Genomic DNA, 24,912 nt, shown 5'->3' with positions numbered 1-24,912 from the left:
CTGGTGCTGCACAATTCCAAATTCATCCCCCGGTTGGGGTGTTGTGACATCCACACGGTCCCGATAAACAACCAGGCCAGAATGTGGGAAACATTCCCCATTACAACTCTCACATTCCAAATTTCCTTCCCCATTCGCCTGTGGGCACTCCCCGCTCACCTGTGGATACTCCACGTTTACCTGCAGGCATTCCCCATCTACCTGTACACATTCCCCATCCAACTGTGGACATTCCCCGCTCACCTGTACACTTGCCACAATTGCCATTTCCCCAATTTTTCCTTCCAATTTTTCAATTCTTTCCTTCATTTGTTCATTCATTCGTTCATTCCCTTTTCCCTCCAATCCCTCAATTTTGCTGTCCATCCCTTCGATCTGTTCTTTCAAACCCTCCTTTAATCAATCCATTTGCCTCTCCATGTTTTTGGTTTGGGCATTAATTTTGTTCTCCAATTGCTCGTTCTGAGCATTCATTTCCCCTTTTAATCCATTAATTTGGTCACTCATATCCTTCAGGCCTTCCCTCCATTCATTCCCCTGGGACTCCATTTTGTTTTTCATTTCTCCCATATCATTACTCATTTTATTTTCCAGCACATCAATTTTGTCATTCAATTCCCGACTGGCTCGCTCACTCTGTGCGTTCATATCTCCCATATCTTTTTTTGTTATTTTCCATCCCTTCCATTTTCTTAAGCAATTGACCCAACATCTGGTCGGTTGTCGGGGCCGTTCCTACTGCTCCAGACTCCCCGGTGGGGGAGGGGGGTAAGTTGGTGCTCGGGACGGGGGAGGTTCCAAGGCTCACCTCTACATCTAGTTCCCCTATTTCCGGCTCACTCCCGACGCTGACGAGGCCTCGCTGCGTACCTCCATCTCATCAATCTCCGACATCCGCCTTCCGGAAGATTGTTTCCCACGCGCGTATTTATTTTAATTCCAGTAACACAATTTCAATTTGACGAAGACGCGATATCGCGCTCCGTATGCCCAATTGATTACTAAATTTCTCTGCCTCGCCGATAAAAATTTTGCGTTCGAACGTCGGGCGCAATGTACGCCCGAACGTGTCGATGTCTCGCCGCGGACAAAAAAATTTGTCCGACAGGTTCGAATCCTACACTCCTGACACCACTTGTCGCGCAACCGCGATTAACACCACAGTTGCGGATTGCCGATAACGAGGCTTTAACTCCCGAGGCGAAAACTCAATAGCGGATTCCAAATCAAACACTTAAACTTAAAGTTAAACGCGCGGAATGGCGGGACAGGACACAGCAAAGCTCCGCCGCCTTATCTAGTAAAAACAAACAGGAAACTGCGTTCAGATATATATAGAAAATAATACAAGGATTTATTAACGGTTCCGAGAACAAAGAAATATGATGCTCTAAACCCCCTATATGGAGTACTCCCACTCGACGGAGTTATTAAACAAACCACAGGGCAGACGACGAAATGAACAAAGAGGGTGTGTGTGTGTGGTGCGTTCTTAGCTTTGCTCGCTCGGGAGCGTGGCGTGGAGATCGTGCAGACCTCGGATGGCTAGGCCCTGACACGTGGGTGGGAGTGGTCTCCCCGACGCGACTCGCTCGCCGACCCCAGTCCTCTCGCCCCGCAATTCTCAAACGCTCACCCTGTCCTAAGGACCACGGTTTCTCGGGCTGTCGTCTCTGCCCGGCACCTTGGAGATCGTGAGTGGTTGGCGATGGTACGCAAGAGGCCACGAATACGGCCACCAACGGGGCGAACCTCGGCACGACAGCCGCCCACGCAAGCACGCGATCCAATCGCAGGGAAGATGGAGGGAACGAAGGCAGGAAAGAACGAGAGTGGAAAAATGTCCAGTGCACTCTTATCACGACTGAATCCTCTCAGCTCCCCCAAATGGCGTCTGCTCTGCCTCGTGTCCAACTCCGAAGTCTCTTCTTCTCCTTCGTGTCGTCACTTCACTCACGCACTGTCACGCCCTCTCGTGACGTCCATTCGTCCGCCCTTCCCCATGACGTCAAAAGATCCACCCCCTTCTCATCGTGTCTCAGCAGGGTGCGTTTTGGTCGGTGTTGTTTCATTGATGTGAAAGGGAAGGGAATTGATTAATGTAGGTGCGCTAGGGGGATGAATTCCTACTATCTAGGTGCGGTGCCAAAAGGGTCATTGGACTGACCACAGGGGTGGGAAAACACACAAAGTTACCCTTATCGCCCTAACTACTTAGCACTTCCTGTCCCCGTACAGGAAATAAATACGCAATTATCCCGGCATACGCCTACACATACTAACTTAAAGGTACATAGTGGGTTCTAGCTTTCGCGACATCCCAGAGCATTTTACCTACTCAGATATACTCTGCTCTACATATTGCTCTACCAAATTCATAACAATATGTTAAACTTTAACTCAAGTCAATAACACCAACATCATCAACTACATAATCTTTTCCTTCTTCCTTGTCCCCAATTTCTCGTTTAAATCTCCTCCCTGAAATTGAAGGTATGTCAAGCACTCTTAAAGCTAATATTTTTATAAGACTTTTAATTTCTTTATTTTTCTCCTCAGTGCATTGAGTTTGATTTATTTTCTGTAATACCTCCAATCTTTTATTAATCTCACTGGTTTCCATCTTTTTATATTTTTCCTCCCTCTCTTTTCTCCCTTTCCTCCCTCTCTTTTTCTCCCTTTCCTTATTTTCTTCTTCAACTCCTTCCTCATCCCATACTACGCTTGAACCATTTCCCCATAGAATATCGAACATATATTCATCTGAACATCTTGATATTCCTGTATCCAAAATATATATTTTTACAACAGAAAACCAATAAAGTTTCTTCTGGATTTCTAAAAGAGCTTTGTGTTTTATAAACTCTAAAACTTTTTCATTATTTAACATTTTAATTAAATCTACATTTGTCGGTTTATTAACATTAGTATAAAGCCAATCTTTAATTGAAAAACTCCCATTCTTATGTTGTATAACATATTTATTAAAATACCGAATACCCTTTTCTTGTAGGTATGGTTGGATACAGAAATGATAATTTTCTTGAAGTCTTCTTGTTGTCATTTATGTATCAGAAACATATAAGAGATTAATATGATGATAGGTGGAAGGTTTGTATTCAGTTTGTATTCCCCGGCTTACTAAAAAAAAACCCTGTTCTTTGTGTTTTCATTAAATAAACTGTGGCAAAACTGTTGTTTATTTCAGCCTAATTAAATTCCTCTATTTGTTGATAACTAACAGTGGTTCCACATATCTCATTATCCTCACCAAGTGGATAATATTCTTCTTTATGTGATTGATTTAATTTATGTGAATTTTATGTGAATTGTAACGGCCTTCTTTATAAAAGTTAATTTTAATTGGAACTGTGAATTGTGTATGACCTGGGGATGTATTCAACATTTCTACATCTTTTGAATATATAGCCATTTTATTTAAAGTTATATATATTGTGATAAATCATTTAATCTAACTAAGTCATCTGTGGGGCTTGGATAATTGATAAATTTATAAGTATTTTTCATGTTAATATTTTGTTGTTATATTATATTGTTGTCGTTCACCCTGTGCCTTTGTATAATAATTTGATAAATCAATATCCAACTCTCGGGATACTCCAAAGATAGAACCATCTTTTCCAACATGTCATTTTGAGTTGAAATAATACAGATAAACATAATTGACCACAACATTTGGAATTAATGTCTTGAACTTGAAATGTTTGATAAACACCATTCTGTAAGAATTTTATAACTTCAACAGGTGGTGGTATCCCATAACTATCAAAAAAAATTTTTTTCCTGGCTATTATGAATACAAACCCAATGAGAACCATTCCTATTATTATCTTCTAAATTCATAATAATATTCTTTGTATTTTTTGATAACTTTGTTCATTCATCTCTCATACAAATAACCACATTATAAATTTTTAGTGTTTTACAATACTTAGCTAGTTCTATATTTGACGTTGTATTCTTTCCAAATTGTTTAAACCATTTATCCATTTATTTATGAGAAAGATATAATCCATTACCCCTTTTAGTTAGTTTTACACCTGCCTGTGCGATAGAAGAAAGCATATCTCCAACTAACAATCTCGCTTTATCAGGTAGGCTTTCAAGCTTTTCAGCAAAATCTACAATTCCACCACTTCCACTAATTTGTTTCTCCAACTCCTTGTTATGTCTTTCCAACTCTTTTTGAGCCTGTATTTGAGCCTTCCTTTCGTTGGCAGTTTTTACTGCTGCTGAAATACCACCCGTCAATGCTCCCGCCGCACTTAAACCAGCAAATAAAGGAATTAGAAATGGAAGAAATCCTCCACTTTTTCCCATGTTGAATATTTCTTTAACATAGGCTTTGGCATTTTAATTTTAAGTGAGCCAGTATCATTTCGTGTTTTAACCTGCTCTCTTGTGAGTAAAACATCAATTCTTACTGCTCCTTTTCTTTTAATTGTATTAACATTAATAATACAAGGCTTTTGATTTTGAATACAAGATAATTGTTTATAAAGATTCATTTGATTAATATATACCCCAGTTGTTTCTTTACTACTCATTTATTTATTAGAAAAATGTATGTGATATTAATCATAACACCATTATCTGTATTAATCTGCAATTCTATTTCTTCCAAAAGCAAACAATATGTATCAACTTCTTCACTCTCTGCCCTTTCAATGTATAGGGAAGTATCCACTCTTAGACTTTATAGTTTCCTTTTGAGAACTCAGCTCAATTGCATAGATTGTACAAAGTTTTTGAAACGCAACCATATCCAAAATGGGATCTTTATTACCGTTGCTTTCACACAACTTTTGGTAAAACTTGTAGGCTTCCGCATAATCATTTTTTCCCCAATCAATTTCCAATCTATCTCGCGGATAAAATGTACCATCCAGCGAAACCCGAAATTGTTTCACCTTAGCATTATCACTCAGCGCATTATACTTATCAGTACCTTCATCTCCATAAGGCTTCTTAAAAATGAGCCATAGGTATCGTGGCTTTCCTTGAAGAACACCTAAATTCCAAGTGTAAGTAGTTTCATTCAGTTTAATGTGTTGGCATCTTCTTTTAAGGTATGATACATTTAGCGGTTTCTTTGAGTTAAGTCTTCTATTCAACATCTCTTCCGTTTTAAGATTAGGAGTATATTCACGAATATACCAACACATTTCATCAATAACAAATTTTTTATCATCACCAAAAGCATTAGCAGCACAAAAAAGCAATCTATTTACATTATCATTCCTTTGTAGTTGAAATCTAATTTTAAATCCAAACAAAACTATCATAATCACAAAATCCGAATATACCCTTAAGAGGATCTGCTAGAGTAAAATTATTTTCTGCTTTTGTATCATAGTTATACATTGACTTTCTTTGAATATAACCAGGGTCTGTGTTTGTTCCCATTGACATATCAGTAATAAAACCTTCAACAGCTCCCTTACCCATTCTATCACTAAACGAATATAGTGTAAATTTCATCATTTCAGATGTAGCAGAGACATAATCAACCGCTTCAACCTCTTGTGTTCCAATATACAAACGGACACTATCAAACATTTTCCAGAAGAAATCATTTACGAGTGTAGCATTAGTATTATTCGCAGCCTTAGTGAATTTAAATTTACACAACAAGAAACTATCAGCTAGATTCAAGGAAGTTTGTTGATTATTTATTTCAAAACGTTTTGTTCCGTTTGAATTCCAGTCTGTTCCTGTTATAGCATTTACCTTAAAATAGTCTTCCTTTTTAGTAGAGTTTGAAATGATAATCGTATCATCCAAATCATAGATACTATCAATTGCTTCCATACTTGTATTTATTTAGTACAAAAAAAGTTGTTAAAACTTTTGCAATCCTGACCCCTCAATTATTTGAATTATTTTTTGTCATACTTGTGGAGATAGTTGAGTTTTGCCTTTCTAAAATTTTTTGATTGCTTGTAATTTATGAGACTCCTTTTGAGCATCTTTTATACTCTTTATAGCACCCGCTACATTTCCCACTGCAGCAGCGGTTGAACCAATTAGGTCTTTATGTTTGAGAATATTTGAACCAATACCCATGAGAGTATCAATTATCCCATCTTCTTTATTTCTAAATTGATGTCCTACATCCCATTGTCTCTTATGTTTATAGTATCCTCTACCAACAAACATACCTTCACCCTTATAGTATGGTGAAAGGAACATCCTATCTGCATCTTTTGTAATTATTTTATATTTTCCCAACATGTGTTTCCTCACAATGACCATTATTTATTTATTGGAAAACTTCACGTAGGTGAATTCTGGGTTTTATTTTGGGGGGTTTTTTCCATACAAGATCGAGGCTCATGTAAAAGCTAATATTAATGCCAAAAAAAAAAAAGCAGACACATAAGACAAAATAAAGGGAGCAGGAGACAAGATGTGGAGAGAGGGGGGAGCACACGAGCACAACATTTGAGAGAAGGGACATCGGGAGATCTGTGGAATGGAGAGGGCTTGGGGGGGAGGAGGTGTGGGAAGGGGAGGAGTGGGTGGGAGAGGTATAAAACACATGGACACTGACTGCTAGGACTTCCAGGAAAGAAGTCAGTATTTCAGAAAAGTTGATCTGGGGTGAATTAACAGGGGTAGAAAAGATCAAGGTTTTGGATGGTGGTGAACAGCTGTTTTAAAGACCTGGAGGAAGGAGTGGGATTGAAGAGATTGAGGGAGTTTGTTCCAGAGGTGGAAGAAAAGAGGAATGAAAGAGTGGTGAGTAGAGAGTCTTGATTTTGGCAGTTTCACCAGAAGAGGGTTGCTGGCAGATCTTGTGCGACCTGTAGGGGTATTTGGGGGACAGAGCACAGACAGAGCACAGACAGAGCTGGGGGTCGAGGCCAGAGAGGAGTCGATAGAAGACAGAAAGACCACCTAACTATCTGCGGTGAGTGAGTGAAAGGCCCTCACAATCAGCTTCATCTCGGGAGATTCCAATGATTCTTAAAGCTTTGGTTTCAACAGAGTGAAGCCGAGCTAAGTGTGAGGCAGGAGCACCAGCCCAGAGGGGAGAACAGTATTCCATTGAGCTACAGATGAAAGCCTTGTATGTGGTGAAGAGCTCAGGTGTGCCAAGGAAGGACTTCGCACGATGGAGGATGCCCAGTCGGCAAATGGCTTTGGCGGCCAGCCTGGAAATGTGGTTTCCCCAGGAAAGATCATGGCAGATAGTGAGACCCAAAAGCTTGAGTGACAGAACTTCTTGGAGAGGATTGTTGAGAAAGTAGACGGGAGGGTTGTCCAGTCGGTCTTTTCAGAGAGACATAGTAAGAGTGTGAGATTTGTCAGGATTGAAAGACATGTTCCACTTGTTTGACCAGTCTGATTTTGTCAAGGTCTGCGGAGAGGGAGGAGGCTGCAGACTGCTGATCTGAGGGATGAGGTATGGAGAGGCAGAGAGTGGAGTCATCAGCAAAGAGAGAGAGAGGGTTTCCAGAGAGTCAGAGAGATCATTGATGAAGACCATAAAAATCACAGGACCCAGAACACTGCCTTGGGGAACTCCAGCCTGAACAGGAAGAGGAGATGAGAGAAATCCATTCAGGGCCACACGTTGACCACGACCACAGAGGAAGTCCGCACGCCATGGGTGGAGATTTCATGGGTGGATACCATCAGAGGAGAGTTTGGTGAGCAGAGCGGGGTGCCAGACCGTATTGAAGGCACGTGATATGTCAAGGGAGACAGCTCTGATTTCCTGTTTGGCATTGAAGACCTCCATCCATTGTTTAGACAGCAGAAGCAGCATGTCCAGTGTAGAATGACCTGGTCTGAATCCAAAATGATGATCCGAGAAAAAGCCATTGGAGAAGAGGAAGGATTTGATATCCGAAGCAATGATGGATTCCATGACTTTGCTGATAATTTGCACCAGGCTGAATTGTCTGTTAGTCCGTGGGCTGAGTCGGGTTTACATGCACCCCCCCACAACTTAACTTCCCGGGTATGTCCATGTACCCCCCACCATAGGAGTTAGGAAAAACCATGTTAACAGAAAAAAAACTCATTCCCAAGGTACCTCCCACGCATATTTTGATGTTACCCCCCCTGTGTCAGTGATTTCCAAAAATGAGGGGTAGGCGAAATTCAAATGGCCATAACTTTTTACCTAGTCATCCTATGGTTGCATATGACCCCTCAAAATGTTTGTCCTGGGACACTCTTTACAATGATATGTGTTATATGCAAATGAGGTCACTAATGAGGTCATCAGAGGTCAAACTATGAGGGAATGAGTTTTTTTTCTGTTAACATGGTTTTTCCTAACCCCTAGGGTGGGGGGTACATGGACATACCCGGGAAGTTAAGTTGTGGGGGGGGGGGGGGTGCATGTAAACCCTACTCAGCCCACGGACTATGTAGTTGCAAGGATTTGTTTTTGCACCTTTTTTGTGTAAAGCGGTAATGTTGGCTGATTCCCAAGCTGATGGCAGATGACCTTGAGCAAAAGAGAGGGTGAAGAGAACAGAGAGAGGGTGTGAAAGAGCGGCAGAGCAGGATTTTAGGACCCGTGGGCTGATGCCGTCTGGTCCAGTTGCAGAATCAGAGTCGAGGTTTGACAGAAACTTCTCCACCTTGTCAGGAGAGAAGGACACAGAGTCCAGGAGCAGCTGGGATTGACTGGGTGTGGTGGGTACAGAGAGAGATGGGTTTGGGACACAAGATTTTGAGGCAAACACAGAGTTGAGGCATTCAGCTTTTTCACATGCGGAGTCAGCTTTGTAGCCATTTGAGGTAAGGGGTGGGATGGAGGGGAAACAAACTCCAGAAACAGATTTCACCAGATGCCACCAGGATTTGGAAGAGGGAGACAGGTTTGAGAGTTCAGTCTTGAGAGTAGAGAGATAGTGTTTCCTTGTTCTCCTGAGGGTAGACACACACTTGTTCCGGGCTTTGTGGAAGGAAATGAGATTGCCTTCCGTTGGATTTGCTTTCCAGGAGGCGAAGGCAAGTTGTTTCAGGGCAACTGCCTCACCACAAGATTCCGTGTACCATGGACGGGAGGAAGGGTATGACAACTGAAGACGAGATTGGATAAATCTATGCATGAGAGAGAGCAATTTACTTTGGAAGAATTCCCAGGATGAGTTGATGTCAGAGGCAGTAGAGATGGGAGACCAGTACAGATCATTGATGGCTGCTTGAAGACCGTGTCAGTTGGCCTGAGTGAAATGCCAGACTCGTCGACGCTGAGGAGGCTCTCTGAGAATGGTCAGAGAGATGTCCACTTTAACAAACACATGATCAGATGAACCGATTGGAGCAGAAGAAGAGCAGCAGATATTTGAAGTGAAGTTAGTCATGACAAAGTCTAGGAGAGAAAATGCTCCGTTGGCTGAGATCCAGGTTGGGAAATTGACAGATTGTGTCAGACCCAGTTGATAGCAGAACTCCTTTGCTGAGGTGCCATGGCTGGTGTGGGAAGTACCCACACCCAGCCAGCTGGCAAGATGACAGTTCAAATCACCACATAGGAGGAAGAGAGAGAGTTGGGATGAGTAGATACAAGTTGGTCCATGTTATCAGACAGCGAGATGTAGATGGAGTTATCACTGTTTGGTGCGCGGGACAACACACATATGTCCAAAAGGTGGGATCGAAGGGGAAGCCGTAGCCAGAAGTACTCCTGGGGGTGAGGTGGAGAGAGGGCAGTGCAGGGAGAGTGAGGAAGAGAGTGTTTGATAAAGATAGCAACCCCACCTCCAGGACGAGGCTCAGGTCTATCATACCAAAGGAGGGATTAACCAGAAAGAGATATTAAGGAATCAGAGACATCTTGAAGGTGGAAAGTTTCTGTTAAGCAGAACAAGTCTGGTTTGTCAGAAGCAACCTGTATGGAGAGATCAGTCAGGTTAGAGCGAAGGCTCCGGATGTTTGAGGTCCACACCGTTGGAAGAGGAAGGGGGGGCATCGGATACAGAACAGGGAGGGGCGGGGTAAGATGAGGGAGAGGAGGAGGAGGTCGGGAAGGCTGTTAATAGTGTGTCGGAGATTTCAGAAGAGCGAGGAGAAAGGGAAGGATGAGGAGGACAAAAGGTTTGATGGTGATTGGATGAGGTACTGATGAGGTGAGGTGTTGTTTGAGGGGGGGGGGGGGGGACAATGGGGAAGAGGGTTGGAGGAGATGGAGGTAAGAGTTGGAAGGGAGAGGAAGTGTGGAGGAGGATGCTTTGAGGAGGAGGGGTGAGAGGGGTGAGGGGAGAATTGGAGAAAAATGGAGGGTGGGTGGGTCAAAAAAGCCTCGACCTTGTGTATAAGAAAAGTACAATCAAAAATAAGTCATGTTATCTAGGTTTGGGGGTTCTGAATTACCGAGCTAATAGAGCTAAATTAATGAAGTGAAAATAAGTCAGTGATTTATTGTGCAATCTTGCTCTAAAGTTTCATTGTTAATTATATATTGTGTAATTTGATCATTAGTGAAATTCATAAATTTATGTGCCTTTAAAAGGAGAAAAAGGTGTTTTACAAAAAATATTTTTAATTGTAAGTAAATGAAGTTTCTTTAAAAAACCCCTTTTAACAATTTATGGGTTGAGAAAACTCTATTTTTGTTGATTTCTGGGATTTTATCCCATTTTGTCTAGGAAAACTGGTTTTAACTTTTTTCAGTATGAATTTTGTGGACAATATGCTCCTAGAGGAGAAATCAGTGAATAAAACAATGAGTGGTTCAGAAGCCCATAGAGTCGACATTTGAACCCAAGCGAGACGCGTTCAGAGGTGAACCTTCTGTAATGAAGATACAACAAACAACATGCATTTTAAAGGCCATTTTCCCTACTAGAGCGGGGGTTAGCCAAATGAAGATCCACATTCTGTAATGAAGATGCGACACGTTAAACTGCCATTGACTGCCCTCTCCTGTTCAATGGCTGTATTTGCAAAATCCCATCTCATGAGCTTCACCGACGTTTCATTCAGCAGTTATTTGTACTTCCATGGGTATGCAAAGCTTGTGAACGTTTCTCCATTACTGTGCAGGAATCTATTACAAACAAAGTCAACATTTGAAATGAGTCCATCGGAACTTCTACAGAATTGTGGTAACCTATTTACTTTTCAAATAGAGAAAACTTTTCTGTGATATTGATGTATCTGGTACCACATCACAAGATTGATAAACAGACATACTAACAACTATCGTGGATGCCTCTTCGTGGTGGTTTTACCCCTCAAAATAAGTCGGGGGCCAAATCTTCCCCATTCTTATCTGCTGCCCAGATTCGTCAGGGCAGCGCGGTCATGGTCAGAGTGCCGATTGATCACCAAGGACCGGTCCTTTCCCTCTTGTCTCTGTCTCTCTTTCTCTCTCTCTAACTCTGTCGTGGCCCTGACTTCGTTGCACCATCTTGGATGTGGGGTATCTTTGGGTCACTCCTGGAAGATCGATCGGCTGTCTCCGTGCCGCGGGCTTGTTCGAGAGAACTGACTGGGGCTATACAACAACAACAACATAAATACTTAAGAGTCTAAAAAATTGCACCTGTCCTTAAGATTTGCCAAAATATTATGTAGGTGGGGTAGTGATGACTTTAGGCCTGGTAGATTTGTATAGGTAGCATGCTCCGATTGTCGTGTAAAAACCACCATGTAAAAAGTACTTGTTAGCCCGGATGTCGGATTAAGTGTATATTTGTCCCTATTACGAGGAATGGGGTATGTTAACTAGTTGTAGGGATTATGTTAACTTCTACCTTGTTCGTCAAATCTCTGTGATTTATCCTTTATCTCATTTGGCACCGCACCATAGACACTAGTAGGAAGTGCCCATGAAAGTGCACTACATAATCACACTATTTTTTTTTTTTGCAGGTTCGGCAACTACCAGCGGACCACAGGTAAGACCCTTCATCGTTTCCTTTCCCTTTCTTCCCCCGTGAATATATCAAGTCCGCATTTGATCAATGCTTCGGAGTTGAAGCTTGCTCGGCTATTCGTTCCTGGGAGATTTTAATCGCTAGAAACACGACAATATGCAGTATTTGGTGCAAAACCATTTTTCGGGAATAGCATGGCACTAAAACCAAGAACGAATGTTAGATGCCGACCCAAGCAAAAGTATAACATCTGAGCAGATAAATCACATGTCACAAAGAGGCAAATACACAAGAAGAGCAACACCAGACCAGATGGATGGAAAGTGAACAATACCTGAAGGAGGCATGCAGCGGAGTGTATACTTGGATGTAACTCAGAAGTGATGTTACCATACGCTCCTACTGAATGTACACTGAACATATCAGGAGGCAACAGAACAAAAGGAACAGTAGAAAGAGGGGGGAAACACCAACAGTTGGGTTGAGGGACAAAAACGAGGAAGGCTTGGATAAACAATAGAGGGGAGGGGAGGGGGGAGGATGAGGCATATAGGAGTACACATGGGGTGGACAACATGGACATAGAAGGAACCTCTCAAGAAGGAAAAACTACATATTTGAAAGGAGGTAGGCTTGGGCGAGGTGGGTGTTTACGGGGTAGAAAATATCATGCTTTTGGATTTCATCTGTTAAAAGTCAATCAATACAGTGAAGGGTGTGGAAGATAATCTATTGAAGAATACTAGGCGAGCTATGGCTAGCATCATGGCCAAATTCCAAATTCCTGCCCTAACTAGTCGAATGTCAGGCCTGGTCAGCCGGTTTGGGAAAGCTTGGGCCCCCGACCAGCCCCACAAGTAAGGTTGGATAATGGTGGCCGGTGATGAAGAATATTCTAGCTGATCTCAACCTCTTCAATGCACTTCATCTCGTGATCGACCAACTTTTTCATTCCAGCACAGAAGCCTTCCTTCTGAATTGCCCTCAACACAAGGAGTGTTGCTGTCTTCTGTTGAGGCAATTGAAACATTCCACTCCCAAGCTTTACATCATTCCTATTGTGGGCAGGAATGGCCTTCTCCTGCATCAAACTACCTTGTTACTGTACTACAAAATAGACCAAAGACTTTATAAATGACGTACGTCCTGCTTCCTTGCTTGACGTTCAGCATTTGAAAGGATAGAGCATGAACAACCTCCAAAGTTTGGCATCCATGGGGAGGAGGAAATTCCTTGTTAGGAAATGCCCCGCTGAGTGTGGCAAGTGCCACCATCTTTGTGGTTGGTAGAGTTGGTCGAGCTACTTTTCAGAAAGTGTCGTGCCTGCCGCTTTATAAAATATCTTATTGTTGTTTGGGTGTTTGAAGTTTAATAAAACAGAGATACATCTGACACATGTCTATAGGTTATCTATCTGTAGAAAATAACTGATTTGTTGTGGGATGATTGAATTCACAGAATAATGACAATGAATTGGAAGAGTTGATTTGAGATCATTTTTGTGGTCACATTTGTAACCCTATAAACGTAGGGGTCTCAGGGCTAAAGGGATACAACATGGATTAGTTCAGTGTACAGTGCCTTCAGAAAGTATAAACCCTTGACTTTTTTGAGATTTTGTTGTGTTACAGCTGAAATTAAAAATGGATTTAATTGAGATTTTTGTCACTGATCTGTGCATAATGTCAAAGTGGAATATACGTAGTGTGTTCAAAAAGTATCCGACCTTTATTTTTCGTGCGTAAAAAAAAAGAAGCTAGGGAGGCGTTGATTGGTGCTCGTATGTAGGTGATCCTAATGCACACGCGTGAATTTTTTCCCACCTGCAGAAGCTGTCATTCGACGGCAGACCGCCGATGAGTGAGGACATGTAAGTGAGCGCCGTCGGATTTTCGTTTTTGACAAAATGACGGAAAAACTTGAACAACGCTACTGCATCAAATTTTGTGTTTTTTGGCCTCGGGGATGTTGGATGCTTCCATTGTGATGACTGCAACTTGGTTTCTGGGTCATACCCATAAACCCAGGACTCATCGCCAGTGATCACTGTGTTGAGGAAGCTGGGATCGCTGTTCACAGTCTCCAGCATGTCCTGTGCGATCTCCAAACGGAGTTGCTTCTGCTCAATCGTTAGCAGCTTTGGTACGAACTTCGCTGAGCTTCTCCTGAAGCCCAAATCCTCCTTCATAATGGAATGAACGGTGTTGAATCTTGCGGATCGTTTCCACTTGGGAATCGCCAAGGTTTACACAAAATTTGATGCAGTAGCGTTGTTCAAGTTTTTCCGTCATTTTGTCAAAAACGAAAATCCGACGGCACTCACTTACATGTCCTCACTCATCGGCGGTCTGCCGTCGAATGACAGCTTCTGCAGGTGGGAAAAAATGTCACGCGTGTGCATTAGGATCACCTACATACGTGCACCAATCAACGCCTCCCTAGCTTCTTTTTTTTTACGCACGGAAAATAAAGGTCGGATACTTTTTGAACACAGTAGTATATATTTTTTTTTACAAAATAATTTAAAATGAAATACAGAAATATCTAATACACATAAGTATTCAACCCACGAAGTCAATACTTCATAGAAGCGTCTTTGGCAGCGATTCCAGTTTCAAGTCTTCGTGGGTATGTCTGTATGAGCTTTGCACATCTGGATTTGGAGTTTCTCACATTCTTCCTTGCAGATTTGCTCAAGCTCTGTCAAGTTGGATGGGGAGCATGATGAACAGCAATCTTCAAATCTCTCCACAGATTCTCAATGGGAATCAAGTATGGGCTTGGGCTGGGCCACTCAAAGACTTTCACGTTCTTGGTCTGAAGCCATTCCAGTGCTGCTTTGGCTATATGCTTGGGGTCATCATCCTGTTGGAACGTAAATCTTCACTGCAGTCCAACGTCTTTTGCACTCTGAAGCAGGTTCTCCTCAAGGATTTGCCTGTGTTTGGCTCCATTCATTGTTCCTTCTATCCTTACAAGTCTCCCAGTCCCTGCTGCTGAAAAGCATCCCCAAAGCATGATTCTGCCACCACCATGCTTCACGGTAAGGATGGTGTTAGATGGGTGATGAGTTGTTCTCCGTTTCCACTGGATGTAGCACTTTGCATTCAGGCCAGAGTTCAATTTTCATCTCATCAGACCACAGAATATTTTGCCTCATGCTCTCAGTCTTTCATGTGCCTTTCTGCAAACTCAAGGTGTGCTGTGCCATTTTCTCAGGAGTAGTTTCCGTCTGGCAACTCTCCCATAAAGCCTAGATTTATGAAGTGCTGCAGCGACTGTTGTCTTTCGGGCAGGTTCTCCCATCTCCGACAGTTCATAGATGGGTCAGGAACTGAACACAGACTAGACGTCTCAAAGGTAAGTGTACTACCTCTGCACTGGATTGTTCCTACAATTCCCTGGATCAAAAGGCATCCCATCCAACTGCCTATATCTGCATGTAAAAATGCTGCCCTCTGTTGCATTTCTTATGACAAAAAAGGGCCTTTTAAACACTGCATACATAAAATAGTTGAACACACTACGTACACAAACCCATCCCCCTAACCTCTGTCTCTCCCACTGGAAAATGATTTTCAAGTCAATAAGTAGATAAAGAATAACAAGACAATTGACAAAAAAAAATAAAAGCAATTCAATTGCATATTTTATTTTTCAACCTCTTGCCTGCACAACAGTAAATAAAAGTAAAAAAAAAAAAGATTCGTCATATATGTAAATATATAGATATGTAAAGAAAAAGTACAAAGGATTTTGCAAAACGACCAATCAGGAGAATTTGCAAGCAATACGATCAATGTCTTGCAATCATCCAAATTGAACCTCTCACAGGTAGAAACCATAGTACTCGTTATTGCAATAACTTCTATAGTCGAATTAAAAGAGGCTTTCAGACAACAAATAGTGTTTTATCCAAACGATACAATTGTACAAACATCTGGTAGGTACGTCATGTCGGAATTATTTATCTTAACAATGTAAGGTCAAGTAAAATAAATTATTAGTTTCTCGTCCCCGTCCACTTCCTGTTTGATATATACTATTTTGTTCTCCGATATCTAAAAAATAAAAAAAAGATTCCTTCAACCCCACATGCTTCCTTTTCAGAGGCCATACATTGGTGGGTTGCTTTTTCCACTTTATAAAATTTCCCCAAAAAAAACAATTGTGCCCCAAATTTCCCCAAATTTGGGGAATTTCCCCCAATTTTTTTATTTTTGTCTGAGTCTGGAATCTAGACCAACAATAAATTTGAGGTCCCTATAGGCCTTGCACTCCGCAAATGAAATCAATCTCGTCTAAGTACGTTTGATCACGCCGCACCGTGAGCTCAGCGAATGCAATTTTCGAGACATGTACGTGTTCATACATACGCAACATGTACAGTTAAGTTAGCTAGCCCTAGCGATAGCAGATGCGTTATCGATCTCAAGAACAAACTTTATCGGTAGCTTTAATTGAGCTACTGAAGAAGTTCAGTGCATCCAGAAATGCAGCATCAATAAAATGGTCTTCATTTGTGTATGCATCCAGAAGGCTGGCAGAAAGTGTTTGAAGCCATGGTACGCTTGCATGGTGTTCGATGGAACCCAGACTCTCGAAGGTGTTTTTAAACGAATTTGCAAATGGAGAGTTCGATGACAACTACCAGACAGCTCAGAATAGTAGTGCAAGTACGCATATATCTAGTATCGGTTCAGTACGTACAAGCGCATAGTAAAGTAGGCAGTGCCACTGCTGCAGTAGATGTTGACATATCGGGTATATGACCAATGTCAATTTTTTATTGGTATATGGGGATGTGTGTTGGTGGTAGTACTAGTCTTTGGTCTGGTAGATGTCACCATGTGGTGGCCATCTTGGAAAAAAAGGTCAAAAACCTGGAAAATATCAAATAGTAAGGTGGCCCCTCCTTCTTTTGAAAAGGCCGGCAAAGAAACTAATAATTGTCAAGAAACTTGGCCTAAACACATGTTGCTATTCAAACGAAAGTGACAATATAGTGGTTCTTTGTTACATAACATACATGTGCTAATTATGTTGCATTCAAATCAAACTATATTATTAACAGCATACTGCAATGGTAGTTGGCATGATATGGAAAAAAAAAAAAAAACTATTGTAGCATTTGACTGATAGAAATCTTAAAGAATTTTAGATCAAACCCAACGGTAAGTAAACACAGCAAATCCCATACCGGAAGCAATATCATCCAAGACGTGCCGTCACGCCAACAAGAATTTGAGAAAAGGATAAAAAGAGTGCACGACTTGCAGTATTTATTATTTAATGCAACCATTAATGATTATACTTGCATTGATGCACTCTACATTCAATACCAGATAATCAGTCTTTGGGAAAACAAAACTTTCCAGCTTTTGCAAAATTAATTTCGTCCAGAGGACTAATATAACTTTTTGGAAGATTACCAGAATTATCCTTTACCTGTACGTTGCCAAGGAGGGTCAGAAAACACCTGAAAGATTACTGCAAGTTTCTCAGACACAAAGGAAAGGTTATTCATCATATCTCCCATGATACTTCCTCTTTCTCTGCATCGGACAATTTGAACGAGTTCCTGTTGGTAAACCTCTGTACAGCATTGAACTTTAAATATTACTTTTGGTGAAAATCGAGATAGACTGCACGTTTTGGAAAAGTACTCCTCACATGTGTATTGCGAAAAATAGAGTACAAAGTATAAAAAACCCTCGAGCAGGAAAGAAACATGCAATAACAGATTTAAAGGCTACAGTGGTAAGCCAGCAAGTTTTCAAAGGACAAAAACACGAAAGGTAAATACAGTACTGTATTTTAAGGACAGCAAATGTACTCATAAAAGCATGCAGTAAAAAAAAAGAAGTATATAATGTCAAAGTTTTATGACAACAGCTGCAGATTTGACTTGCACTGCTTCACTGAAGATGATAGAGTTAAAACTGCATACCTTGGACAAAAATAATTCATAAAGCCATTCCCTACCCAAAAAGCAAAACACGTGAAGGCCGGGAATAGAAAACTCACCCGACATTGAATAAGTGTGCTCTTAACACTTCAGTTTCATAACATTTTCAACACAAAACAACTGTTTCCATTTTTACAAGGCAGCATTATTTAGAAAAAACGACTGAGAAAAATACATTTTTAACCGCACAACTACAAATCAGCACAAAGTGCATCAAAGATATGCCCGATTTATTTATTTATTTTTCCAAATGTGCCTGAAAGAGATGAAGAAAAAAATAATTTTACAAAAACAATATTTGGAGATGTTTTTTTTTTTGTCTACAGTAACCTCGTTTTCATTTCCTCATCCAATGAGGTGGAATTCTCATGTCCAAATGTAAAATATCGGACATCCACTCGTCAGGTTGTCACTACCTGCCAGTTATTACGCCGTTGGAGGATTTTCAAGGTTGTCACGGGTGGAAAGCAGATCCTCATCTCCAGGTGCCAAAGAGTATTTCATTTTCAAAGTTTATGAAAGCACGTAGAACATTAAGGCATCTTCATTACACTACATTCATTTTTATTTGGAAAATAAATACTGTATTTTTTAGACCTTTTCCAAAGTCAATCCAAAGCAGCACATACTGTATTTTCCTATCCAAATTTTCCTATTTCCTATCCTGTACTGATCTATCCAAAAAAGATCAACTTCTCATGCTGGATAATCCAATTGCACACCAAAATTATCAGATATTTACAGGTGACGGCTGATCCTGCTAGTCTTAGGACTGCTTGGTCCAGGAACCCAGCGCCACACCTCACAATCTTCACCATTCACCACCTGGCACTCTGTGCGAATTCGAGATTCACGGTGCGAACTGATAAACTCTTCTGCCATTTTCCAGACTTTCATCAACCGAGCCCTGCAATACAAGAATGCAAGATCAACAAAGACCAATATTACCATGCCAAACAAAAAATACATATCACTCTGCGCATGTGCGATCAGGACAGATTCAGAGCCAAAGTACTGCTAAAGTACAGGTTGCTTTTCTGATTTGCATTCAAAATACAACATTCGATTTAAATCTAGTTGTTTCTTGATCATAAACTGCCATTTGTAGATTGACAGACAGACAAAGTGAACTCGATTCATTGCTAAACCCTGCTTTACGCTTCAGGGGCATAGGGAAATTAATCACATCGTATTTTTGGGTCAGCTAAGAAAAGTTTTAGCACAAGTCTTCCACAACCCAGCTGGCAGGACCTCACGTTCGACTGAAGGTGCAAGAATTTGTAATTTGTTCATGGTGACGATAACTCACCTACTCTGCGTACATCACATAATGCCAGCATATGGGAAACAGAGATTAACATACATCTGAGGGACGACACACTGTGATGCAACGCCCCACCAGTGAAGCACAAATCCTAGTTTATCGTCGGGCCAAGATTTGAAAGTACACGAGGCAACTCAAAGGTACTTCCCTCGTCGGACTGGTGAGTGTATGCATGCACACTCCTTCGGGCCTTACCTATCACGAGGCTGGATGAGAGAATCTCGGACATGAAGGACTGACATGAAAGGCTCCATAAAAGACACGGTCTGGCTCTCCTCAGCTTGTGCCTGCAGGAGAGCTACATAACAGATGCCAATGTCACGTTAAAATCAAACAAGGAACTGACAAACAGTTCATCAAATTCAGCATTGTGATGTCCACAATGTCCAATTCAGCATTGTGAAACTGACATTTCATTATGTTCCTATTTACCAGCGATCCTGTCCACCAGATCAAAAGCCTGCTTGCGAAGTTCTTCACGCCGCTTCAACCAGTAGCGGACATAAAGCACCAGCGCCCAGATAACGGCAAACCCTTAGGTAATGAAAAATCCATGCAATTAATTCAGGGCTACAATGCCGACAATTATTAATTCTACATCCGAAAGAAAACTTTAAAATGAAATTGCAGCTTCGAAACATTGTACATGAAGTCAATGAAACATTACAATACAATATCCCTGTCATGATCTTTGGGTTGAATGAATGAATATTTTCACATTCCGTTACCAAGCTATGGGATAGGAAGTTTGGAGAAATTTTACATCAGCGTGCACAAAAGGGCTTGGTCAAACAAAATTAATGATCAATAAACTTCTCCAGCTAAAGTATTGTTGCGGATATGAGATTGGCCTCCATCCATATCCGCTTGTAAATATTCCCCTATTTCCCCAATACTTCCCAACTATCCCCAATCCCCCATTCCCTAGTCCCATTTTCTGTAAACAGCACTCTGTAGACCCGACCTTCCCCTATTTCCCCCATTAAATGTCGCATCCAGGTCCACCGCATCTCACGTAGGCAACTATAGGACATCTTGCTAGTTATTCTTAGTCTATGTCAGTTAAGGACTCGTTTCCATTAATTCTGACTCTTCGTTGCACCAGAATGTGATTGTATGGCACCGTTAGAAAGTTTAGGACCTCCCAATACCTCCCCGCAGCTCTTCCTCATGGTACAACAACAACAACAACAACAACAGCGGCGGCGGCGCGGGGAGTGTGCGTCCTCACTCCGGCTTGGTTAGCCGCCATTGAACATGTGCTCCGACGGGGTTACCACGCAGGGGCTCGCTGTCAGCTCCTCGTCAAGGGCGGAGCCCGGTAACCCCCCGCACCCAATAGAAGCGGCGGGCCGATTCCATCTGGGACGGAGCCAACGAGCCGAGGGCGTGTCACTCCCCGCTGAGCATGCGCAGGAAGAGGGAGGTGACGTCAGATGCGCCCTCAGCTTGGAGAGAGGAGACGCCACCTCCGAGCGCTGCAATACCTCCCCGCATCTCTGGACCGGACCGTGTTTGATTCTGCCCCTGAGCCAAGGTGCACCTTGTGCTATCGACTGCCTGTCCTTCCCTGCCATCAATCCCCGTGTAAGTCAGTCTTGTCCCGTTTGTCTGTGGTCTGTCGGGGATAAGATAAGACTGTGTCTAAGTGCCCATCTTTTCTGTGCTTTACCTCTTACCTTGTAATCTACCCCTTTTCTGCATCACCAATTATATCCTCCTCCGGAGGTCTTGAGAACTGTACCCCCTTGTGTCGTTTCATTTATCCCAGCCGTTGTGTCCTTTCCTTCATTGATTTAGCATAGCGCGATTTGGCCAACGTTCGAGTGGAATCGGGCGGGATCGGGTTCTAATCGGGTAAACTGTGCGAACACGGCGGCCATTCCGCTCGGCCCATCACAACATCTTAAGTCGTGTCCGTAACAATTGGTGTCGAGGAGTGAGATCGGACCCGAAGCGCGCTTCACGCGCTCGAAATTATTAACGGCGAAATTTGATTTTGTTTTACAAAAATAAAAACCCGAATTTTGAAAGTCGCGCTATGGCGGATCAAGACGGCTGGGTTCCGGTAGAGGAGAGTGAGGCAGGGTCGATCCAGGACCAAATTGAGGGACAAGAGGAGAGCGAAGCAGTGAGGGCGGCAGGTTCGCAAAATGGCGCCTCGCACATTGCTACGGCGGCCGCACCCGCTGCACAAGTGGGAGGGATGGCGCAAATGCAGGCCCTCATGGAGCAATTTATGGTACAAATGCAGGCGTCCCTCAACCTGCAGAAGGACGATATGAGGGCTAATAGTGAGCAAATGAGGGCTGATAGTGAGCGATTGGGTGAGCGATTGGAGGGCCAAATGGGGGTAATGAGGGACGAAGCGAGGGCTCAGAGTGAGCAATTGGGGGTAATGAGGGACGAAGCGAGGGGTACCAGTGAGGGGTTAGAACAAAGGATGGGGGCCCAGATCGGAGGGTTAGGGAGTAGAATAGAGGGATTAGACAATAGATTAGGGGAAATACAGGAGGGGTTAATGGGGGTAGAAAACAGAATGGTCGCTCAAGAGAATCAAATGGAAGGGATGCAAAAGGGGTTAGAGGGGTTAGAAAACAGTATGGAAGGCAAATTGAGGGACATGAGGGACCAAGCGGAAAGGGAAGTTAAACAAATGGGGCAGCAGATAGAGGGGGTCAGAATGGGGGTAGAAACTAAATTGGATGCTCACAGGGAGGAAATGGAGCAGATGAGGGTGGCATCTGGGCAGGAGATGCAAGTGATGGGAGAAGAGATCAGAAGAGGGGTGAGTGAGGAGGTCGGAGGAGTGCGCGAGGAGGTGAGGCACTGTAAGGAGCGCATGGAGAAGGAGGTGAGAAAGGGGACTGTAAAATTGCAAGGTGGTATAGAGGAGTTGACGCTGGGAGTAGAACAACTGACAGTGGGACAAAAGGAGTTGGGGGACCAGGTAAAGAAGAACACAGCGGTAATAGAGGGTTTAAAATCGACACAGAAGGAGATGAAAAAGGACGTAGGGGTAATTAAAAAAGAGTGTCAGACGGTACACGAGGACCTGACGAGGAAAATGAACAAGGTGGTAGAGGTGATGGAGGTTAAAGAGCTGAAGGTGCGGGAGCACATAGAAAAAAATAAGGTGGAGTTAGAGGAAGAACTTAAGGGGGCGCACGAGGAGATGAAGGAGGTGAAGCAGAAATTAGAAGAAGTGGAAGAAGGGGTGAGCGAAATTAAGAAGCGACGGAGAGAGGATAAGAAAGAGATAAAGGAGGAAGTAAAAGAATTGGTCCAAAGTCTGTGTTCGGATCGTGATGATGTGCTCATTAACCGGATGAGGGATTCGCAGGTGATGGAGGAGAAGCGAAGAGAAAGAGGACCCGGTGTAAGTGGTGACCAATATGGTCGTGCGTATGATGCGCCAGGTGATTTAATGAGCTTGAGGGTCGAGATGGACCCGGGTGTTCGTGAGAGGCCGTTGGTGAAGTGTGCGACAGGTCTGGTGTGCGAAAACAGAGGTGTGCGAGAAAGTCCGACTCTGGGGTGTGTGAGGAAAAAGTGCGTGCCAAGGAATGAGGGTGCTGTCAAGAGTGAGTCGGTCGTAGCGCGTGTGCGAGGGAGCACATGGAAGCGCGTAGTGAGGAGTGTTACGGAGGGTGTAAAGGGAGAATGCACGCCTGTGGTGAGTGTTACAGAGGATGTAACGGGAGAGGGTGTGCGAGAAAGATGTGTGACGGACAGGTGCATGGGGAAAGAGTGCGCTGTCAAAAGTAAGGAAGAGTGTACACCTGTGGTGAGTGTTACAGAGGGTGTAACGGGAGAGTGTGCGCGAGAAAGGTGTGTAACGGACGGGTGCATGAGGAAAGAGTGCGCTGTCGAGAGTGGAGGTGAGAGTAGTAAGAGTGACACGGAGCGTGAGTTGGTTGTGACAGGTGAGAAAGGATGTACACCTGGAATGGAAGGATGCACACCTGGAATGGTAGAGCGTGTGTGGGAATGCACGCTGGAATTGGTAGTGAGGCACGTGGTTGGGTGTGCGAGTGAAAGCACACCTGTGATTGTCACAGAGGAGGTGACCGAGGAAGGGGCGCGAAGAGGTGTGTTGGTGAGGTGTGCGACCAACGAATGTGTGCCAAAGTGTTCGGTGGTCAGGTGTGTGACCAAGGCTGGGAGTGGAATGAGTGTACCTGGGTGTGTAAGAGAAGGTACGACGAGGAGCATGGAAACGGCTGGATGTATGAGCAAGAAAGGGGTAGCGTATGCATGTAAGCATGCAGGTGAGGCATCGACGGTAACCGGGTTAGCGGTTAGAGCGACTTATAGCCGAATCGGGCCCTCGGTGCGTGCCGGGCTTCGAGTGCCGCGAGAACCAGCGGGGATCCGAGCCACGGCGGGTTCGAAAGGACCGCCGTACGCGATCCACGCTGGGCCTCGCTTTGAACGGCCGCGTCCGTGCTCCACTAGGCGGAGCGGGCAGCCCGATAGGAAGGGTCGTCATGGCGACCACTTTTTGTTGAGGCATTCCGGCAGGTCGAGATCGGGCCATGGGATGGCTCCGTGCCGAGATGGTGCGTGGGACCTCGGCCCGGGTAAACCTCCTTCCCTGCACCGAATGCGGGACGTATCCAGCCGATGGCACCAAACAACCCGCATTCATGGCTTGGCTGTACGAAGCCGAGCTTTAGAAGTAAATTGGCGCACCGAGAGGCATTAGTAAGTAGACTGTAATGACGAGGATAGTGTTTTGGCCCCGAAATTAGAAAAAAACAAAATTTGATGATTGGCAAAGGATTGGCAGTAATGATTGGCAGATGATGAGTAGTGATTGGCAAATTTTTGATTTGTTGAAATTTGATGTGCAAAATTGGTAGTGGGAGATGCCCGATGTGGTGGGATGGCAACTCTGTCATCCCTCACAAATGGGCCCGGTGGGTAAGGGTGGCATCCCTGCCACCCTTCCCATGAGGTGGGGCAAATGCGCTATAGTTTATGGGGTGTATGGCAGTGAAAACTAGCCCGGGTGGGTTAGGCTATATTGTGTGTAGGGATCTAGCGAAGATGACATTAGGTAACGTTAAGTTTAGATAGTGACTGATACCTGTAGAGGGGACGCAGGTAGATTAGAGTGGATGATAATGACGAGGGAGCGCAATAGTTTAAAGGGACGACTGGGAAGCGCAAGTTTCAGAGGGGAGTAGTTAGATGAGATGATGCTGTGTGAGAACTGGACAGGTGTGTGGAGCAGTGAGGGAGTAGTGAGTGTTGTGGATCAGCGCGAATGCGCTTTGGGGAGAGAAGGGTGCAGGTGGCACCAGGTGTGAGAGCACAGGTGTGCAAGTACAGGTGTGTGGAATACATGGAGTATTGGAATGAGTGGTGTGGAGAGAGTTGGAGTAAGTGGTACGGAGTGGAGTGGATGGTGCGAAGGTGTGAATGGGGGAAGAGTGGACCCCTTTCACGAGTACCCGGGGCGGGTAGTGTAAGTGTTAGGTAGAGGGTATAGGTAAATTGTGGTTGGATATTGGCATTTGTGGTGCGGATGCAGAATGGTATTGTGGATGGGTGCATTAGTGTTGTGGAAATGGCTGGGCGTGTAGCCTGTTAGTGTGTGGAGTTGGTTTGGGCACTCCACCACTGTGAGGATGTCGGCCAGGTGAGGCCGCAGGTGGGCTCTGGGAGCCGTTAGTGTCAGTGGGTGCCTGAGGATCCCGGGTGTGGATCGGGCAGCCCGTGCCAGAGAGGGCACTGAGGGGGTGAGA

General features: G+C 43.6%; 1 protein-coding gene across 2 annotated transcripts in view; it reads right to left on the bottom strand.

Moving 5' to 3' along the window:
- Nucleotides 1–15,494: 15,494 nt before the first annotated feature.
- The window catches only part of LOC137424921 (uncharacterized), a 40,767-nt gene continuing 31,349 nt past the window's right edge, over nucleotides 15,495–24,912 (bottom strand). For both annotated transcript variants that reach the window (XM_078776084.1, XM_078776085.1), the window contains exons 7-9: nucleotides 19,592–19,693; nucleotides 19,355–19,457; nucleotides 15,495–18,742 (exon numbers count right to left, since the gene is read on the bottom strand). In XM_078776084.1, the coding sequence (XP_078632210.1) occupies nucleotides 18,574–18,742; nucleotides 19,355–19,457; nucleotides 19,592–19,693 (374 nt within the window). In that variant the 3' untranslated portion in view covers nucleotides 15,495–18,573. The remainder of the gene's footprint in view (nucleotides 18,743–19,354; nucleotides 19,458–19,591; nucleotides 19,694–24,912) is intronic.

This window comes from Myxine glutinosa, chromosome 4, assembly GCF_964187855.1.
Source record: "Myxine glutinosa chromosome 4, kmMyxGlut1.1, whole genome shotgun sequence".
In the NCBI taxonomy this organism is placed as follows: Eukaryota; Metazoa; Chordata; class Myxini; order Myxiniformes; family Myxinidae; genus Myxine; species Myxine glutinosa.
The sequence above is the reverse complement of the archived record's forward strand: the minus strand, read 5'-3'. Positions and strand labels throughout refer to the sequence as shown.